At 30.3% G+C, this 7,023-nt stretch overlaps 1 protein-coding gene across 1 annotated transcript; it reads left to right on the top strand.

Moving 5' to 3' along the window:
• Positions 1–7: 7 nt before the first annotated feature.
• Positions 8–6,513, top strand: LOC141398465 (uncharacterized). Its single transcript, XM_073975750.1, has 5 exons — positions 8–27; positions 3,955–3,967; positions 4,015–4,510; positions 4,591–4,857; positions 6,017–6,513. Exons 1-5 carry the CDS (start codon positions 8–10, stop codon positions 6,511–6,513), a joined length of 1,293 nt encoding a protein of 430 aa, XP_073831851.1.
• Positions 6,514–7,023: the final 510 nt, after the last annotated feature.

The following is a 7,023-nucleotide window of genomic DNA, read 5'->3' as shown; positions in this document are numbered from 1 at the left end:
AAGAAAAATGCTTACCGAAACTCCTGGGTGCAAAGTTATTAGAAAACAAAGCAACAAATTTAGTTTTAAAATTAATTTATAAAAAGAAAAACAATTAATTTATTTATGTAAAATAATTTATTTATTTAATAAAAATAGGAACAATTTATAGAAATTGGAGATTATTTATTTGCATGGTCTTTAAAAGATCCACGTTTAGTTGAAAAATATTCTTTAAAAAATCCACGTTTAATGTTGTTGGGATAGTTGAAAAATATTCTTTAAAAAATCCACGTTTAATGTTGTTGGGATAGTTGAAAAATATTCTTTAAAAAATCCACGTTTATGGTTGTTGGGATAGTTGAAAAATACTCTTTAAAAAATCCACGTTTATGGTTGTTGGGATAGTTGAAAAATATTCTTTAACAAATCCACGTTTAATGTTGTTGGGATAGTTGAAAAATATTCTTTAAAAAATCCACGTTTATGGTTGTTGGGGGGTAGTTGAAAAATATTCTTTAAAAAATCCACGTTTATGGTTGTTGGGGGGTAGTTGAAAAATATTCTTTAAAAAATCCACGTTTATGGTTGTTGGGATAGTTGAAAAATACTCTTTAAAAAATCCACGTTTATGGTTGTTGGGATAGTTGAAAAATATTCTTTAACAAATCCACGTTTAATGTTGTTGGGATAGTTGAAAAATATTCTTTAAAAAATCCACGTTTATGGTTGTTGGGGGGTAGTTGAAAAATATTCTTTAAAAAATCCACGTTTATGGTTGTTGGGGGGTAGTTGAAAAATATTCTTTAAAAAATCCACGTTTATGGTTGTTGGGGGGTAGTTGAAAAATATTCTTTAAAAAATCCACGTTTAGGGTTGTTGGGTTAGTTGAAAAATATTCTATAAAAAATCCACGTTTAGAGTTGTTGGGTTAGTTGAAAAATATTCTATAAAAAATCCACGTTTATGGTTGTTGAAAAATATTCTTTAAACAATCCGTTTATGGTTGTTGAGATAGTTGAAAAATATTCTTTAAAAAATCCACGTTTATGGTTGTTGAGATAGTTGAAAAATATTCTTTAAAAAATCCACGTTTATGGTTGTTGAGATAGTTAAAAAATATTCTTTAAAAAATCCACGTTTATGGTTGTTGGGATAGTTGAAAAATATTCTTTAAAAAATCCACGTTTATGGTTGTTGGGATAGTTGAAAAATATTCTTTAAAAAATCCACGTTTATGGTTGTTGGGATAGTTGAAAAATATTCTTTAAAAAATCCACGTTTATGGTTGTTGGGATAGTTGTAAAATATTTTTTAAAAAATCCACGAGCTTGTAAAATATTTTTTAAAAAATCCACGAGCTTGTAAAATATTTTTTAAAAAATCCACGAGCTTGGAAAATATTTGTTAAAAAATCCACGAGCTTGTAAAATATTTTTTAAAAAATCCGCGAGCTTTGAAAATATTTTTTAAAAAATCCACGAGCTTGGAAAATATTTTTTAAAAAATCCACGAGCTTGGAAAATATTTTTTAAAAAATCCACGAGCTTGGAAAATATTTTTTAAAAAATCCACGAGCTTGGAAAATATTTTTTAAAAAATCCACGAGCTTGGAAAATATTTTTTAAAAAATCCACGAGCTTGGAAAATATTTCTTAAAAAATCCACGAGCTTGGAAAATATTTTTTAAAAAAATTCACGAGCTTGGAAAATATTTTTTAAAAAATCCACGAGCTTGGAAAATATTTTTTAAAAAAATCCAAGGGCGTGGAAAATATTTAAAAAAAAAATTCAAGGGCTTGGAAAATATTTTTTTAAATATCCACGAGCTTGTAAAATATTTTTTAAAAAATCCACGAGCTTGGAAAATATTTTTTAAAAAATCCACGAGCTTGGAAAATATTTTTTAAAAAATCCACGAGCTTGGAAAATATTTTTTAAAAAATCCACGAGCTTGGAAAATATTTTTTAAAAAATCCACGAGCTTGGAAAATATTTTTTAAAAAATCCACGAGCTTGGAAAATATTTTTTTAAAAAATCCACGAGCTCGGAAAATATTTTTTAAAAAATCCACGAGCTTGGAAAATATTTTTTAAAAAATCCACGAGCTTGGAAAATATTTTTTAAAAAAAATCCACGAGCTGGTAAAATATTTTTTAAAAAATCCACGTGCTTGGAAAATATTTTTCTAAAAAATCCACTAGCTTGGAAAATATTTTTTAAAAAATCCACGAGCTTGGAAAATATTTTTCAAAAAATCCACGAGCTTGGAAAATATTTTTTAAAAAAATCCACGAGCTTGGAAAATATTTTTCTAAAAAATCCACTAGCTTGGAAAATATTTTTTAAAAAATCCACGAGCTTGGAAAATATTTTTTAAAAAATCCACGAGCTTGGAAAATATTTTTTAAAAAATCCACGAGCTTGGAAAATATTTTTTTAAAAAATCCACGAGCTTGGAAAATATTTTTTTAAAAAATCCACGAGCTTGGAAAATATTTTTTAAAAAATCCACGAGCTTGGGAAATATTTTTTAAAAAATCCACGAGCTTGGAAAATATTTTTTAAAAAATCCACGAGCTTGAAATTATTATTTAAAAAATCCACGAGCTTGGAAAATATTTTTTAAAAAATCTACGAGCTTGGAAAATATTTTTTAAAAAATCCACGCGCTTGGAAAATATTTTTTAAAAAATACACGAGCTTGGAAAATATTTCTTGAAAATCCTCGAGCTTGGCAAATATTTTTTAAAAAAATCCTCGAGCTTGGAAAATATTTTTTAAAAAATCCACGATCTTGGAAAATATTTTTTAAAAAATCCACGAGCTTGGAAAATATTTTTTAAAAAATCCACGAGCTTGGAAAATATTTTTTAAAAAATCCACGAGCTTGGAAAATATTTTTTAAAAAATCCACGAGCTTGAAAAATATTTTTTAAAAAATCCACGAGCTTGGAAAATATTTTTTAAGAAATCCACGAGCTTGGAAAATATTTTTTAAAAAATCCACGAGCTTGGAAAATTTTTTTTAAAAAATCCACGAGCTTGGAAAATATTTTTTAAGAAATCCACGAGCTTGGAAACTATTGTTTAAAAAATCCACGAGCTTGGATTTTTTTTTAATGCCACGAGCTTCGAATTTTTTTTTAAATTCCACGAGCTTGGAATTTTTTTTTTAAATTCCACGAGCTTGGAAAATATTTTTTAAAAAATCCACGAGCTTGAAAAATATTTTTTTAAAAAATTCATGTGCTTGAAAAATATTTTTTAAAAAAACCACGTACTGGAAAAAATTAAAAAAAAATAATTTTAATTAAAATATTCAAAAAACAAGTAAGAACAGACTATAGTCGGACGGGGCCGACCATGTGATACCCTATACCACTAAACGCGTCTTCTTGGGATAAAGTTATAAGATGTGCATTAGAAATTTTACCAATTTTCACACAAAAGTTTTGATCAATTTAACCCGCTAAATATTATCCGATCATACCGTTGACTTGCACGCTACTTCTTCATCTCAAACCAAAACTACGTTTAAAATTTCGCGCCGATCGGACTATTATTGCGACCTACAGAGCGGCTACAAAATCGAGCAAAAATTTTGTTTTTGGTCCATTTCATCCCTTTAACATTTCACGATCATCGCCAAAAACTAATCAGTTCTATTCTGGTCCAAACCCGACCTCCATACTAAATTTCGTGACAATCGGTCCATAATTGCGGCCTCTAGCTTGATTACAATTTTTAATGGACGGACGGACGGACGGACGGACACACATCGCTAAATCGCTTTATCTCGTCGAGATATGAAGTTTGGTATACCACATGAGGGGTCTACGACGAATATTTCGCGGCGTTACATGAATTTTTGGGAAAACAAACTTATTATACCCTTTTCCACATTGTGGTATAGGGTATAAATATGTTTTAAAAATCCTTCTAACCATTTTCCGTTTTCTTTTTTCTTTCAGTTTAAGTTTACCTGCAAGCCGACTACAAAATGAAAACCTCCTTCATCCTCCTGTGCCTAGCGGCTGCGTGCCTCCTACAAACGTGGTGATAAAATCTCTGAACATTTTAAACAATTGGATTTGGCGCCGGAAGAAATTGATCCCGATGTAGCCCCCTTGGATAGTGAAAATGAAGTGATTTTCGATAGTGAAGTGGTGGATCAGGCCGAAGAAGAAGAGGAAGCTGCAGTTGCCGCAGCTGCAGCAATTACCGAAAATACACCTGTTGAAGAAGCCGCCCAATCTGTGGCTACAACAGCTGCTCCTGCTGTAACCACTGCCCCCGTGACTGCTGCCGCCACTGAAGCTCCTGTCAAGGGTGAAGAAGAAAACTCCAATGTTTTGGCCAAATACTGCAAATGTAGTGGCAACCATTGTGATTGCTGTCGTAACTTCAATTTACCCATCATTCCCATCAAGGGACCCGGTTGTGCCCGCATGAGCTATTTGGGTAATGAAAAAATGGCTGTCAGTTTGAAATATGGCGATTTGACTTTGATTACCAGAACTGTGTCGAGTAAGTTTTGAACAGGGGGACGGACTGCTTTTAAATGAGGGGTACTGATTTTGTTATCTTTTTGTTGTTGTCTTTTTCAGGCAGACGTGCCCGTCCAATTTGTGTTGGATTGCCTGGTGGTTATTCTCAATTCTGTGGCCGCATTTATGGTCTCTCCAAGGCTAGTGAAAACTTCAAGGCCTGTTTAGGTTTTGAATTGCGTGCTGATGATGAAGTTGAGGCTGCTCTCCGTGTGTCCTGCTTCAAATTTGGCTCTGACGGTTTGAAGGTGACCGAAGCCGAACCCTTGCCCAGTGAAGCTGTTAAACAGGAGGAAGATGATGACGATGATATTTTCGGTTTTGGAGGTAAGTAGAGGGGGCAAGTTTTCCTATAAAGATGTCATAAAAAATTTTAATGATGAAATTTTTCTTATGAAAATTTCGTGATAAAATGTTTCCTATAAAAATTTCACGATGACAGTTTTCCTATAAACATTTAATGATGAGATTTTTCCTATAAAAAGTTCATTATGATTTTTTTTCTATAGAAATTACGTTTCATCACGAAATTTTTTCAATAACAATTTCATGATGAAATTTTTTCTATAAAAATTTCATGATGAAATTATTTCTATAAAAAATTCATGATGACATTTTTTCTATTAAAATTTCATGATGAAATTTTTTCTATTAAAATTTCATGATGAAATTTTTTCTATAAAAATTTCATGATGAAATTTTTTCTATAAAAGTTTCATTATGAAATTTTTTCTATAGAAATTTCATGATGAAATTTTTTCTATAAAAATTTGATGATGAAATTTTTTCTACAAAAATTTCATGATGAAATTTTTTCTATAAAAATTTCATGATGAAATTTTTTCTATAAAAATTTCATGATGAAATTTTTTCTATAAAAATTTCATGATGAAATTTTTTCTATAAAAATTTCATGATGAAATTTTTTCTATAAAAATTTCATGATGAAATTTTTTCTATAAAAATTTCATGATGAAATTTTTTTTATAAAAATTTCATAAATAAAAATTTCATGATAAAATTTTTTCTATAAAAATTTCATGATAAAAAATTTTCTATAAAAATTTCATTATGAAAATTTTCCTATAAAAATTTCATGTTGAATTTTTTTCTATAAAAATTTCATGTTGAATTTTTTTCTATAAAAATTTCATGATGAAATTTCTCCTATAAAAATTTCACGATACAATTTATAGGAAAAATTAAAATTTTCTTGATGATATTTTCCTAAAAAATTTTATGATGAAATATTTCCTATAAAAATTCCATGATGAAATTTTTCTCATAAAAATTTCATGATGAAAAATTTCCTATAAAAATTTCATGATGAAATTTCTCCTATAAAATTTTTTCTCTGAAAATTTCTTGGTGAAATTTTTCCTAAAAAATCCATAATGAAATTGTTCCTATAAAAATTTAATAATGTAATTTTTCCTATAAATATTAAAAAATATTCACGAATTATTTTACCATATTTTTTTTGCAGCTGGTGACGATGACGAAGATGATTACGACGATGACACCGAAGATGCCGAAGACGAAGAAGCCGATGATGATGAGGATACTGATGCTGATTATGCCGATGATGATGATACCGAAGCCCCAGCTGATGCCGATTATGGTGGCTTCAGTTTAGCTGGACTTTTGGACGAATTGGCCGATGACGATGATGAAGATGAGGTCAAGCCTGTAGCTCCTGCCACAGCCGCTCCTGTAGATGCCACACGTACCGCTGATGCTGCCCAAAGTAAAGATGAAAAGGGTACCGAAGCTGCTGCTGCTCCAGCAACTGAAATGATGGATGAGGCAGCAGCTGCTGCCACATTGGCCGACACTTTGGCCCCCGCCACAGAGAGCACCACTGCCACAAAAACGAAAAAAGCCAAGAAATCTAAGAAGAACAAGAAAAAGAAGGCTGCCGATACTGAAGGTGGTGACTTTGCCTATGAACTTTTGAATGGCCTATTGGATTTTTTCAACTAAGCCTGCAACCTGAGGTTGCAGGCATGTTAGGGAATAGTGTAAATACAGTCTTTTGATTAAGAAACATGCTTACCGAAACTCCTGGGTGCAAAGTTATTAGAGAACAAAGCAACAAATTTAGTTTTAAAATTAATTTATAAAAACAAGGAAAACAATTAATTTATTTTAATTTATTTATGTAAAATAATTTATTTATTTAATAATAAAAATAGGAACAATTTATAGAAATTGGAGATTATTTATTTTTATGTTCGTTAAAAAATCCACGTTTATGGTTGTTGGGGGGTAGTTGAAAAATATTCTTTAAAAATCCATGTCTATTGCTCTTGGGTTACTTTAACATCCCAGAATTAGTTCCGCAAGCTTCTGTTTCATATTTCCATTTAAGCACGTACATGTGTATGTGAATTTTTTGGGGGTGTGATGACAGCACAAACCCACAAAATATGTTAACAAGTTTAACACACATTTAAAAAGGCGTGAATAGTGATAAAATTGCCAGAGGAGCAG

Source organism: Musca autumnalis, unplaced genomic scaffold (assembly GCF_047663935.1).
Source record: "Musca autumnalis isolate F117 unplaced genomic scaffold, ASM4766393v1 scaffold_3, whole genome shotgun sequence".
In the NCBI taxonomy this organism is placed as follows: domain Eukaryota; kingdom Metazoa; phylum Arthropoda; class Insecta; order Diptera; family Muscidae; genus Musca; species Musca autumnalis.
This window is presented reverse-complemented; position numbering and strand designations above follow the sequence as displayed.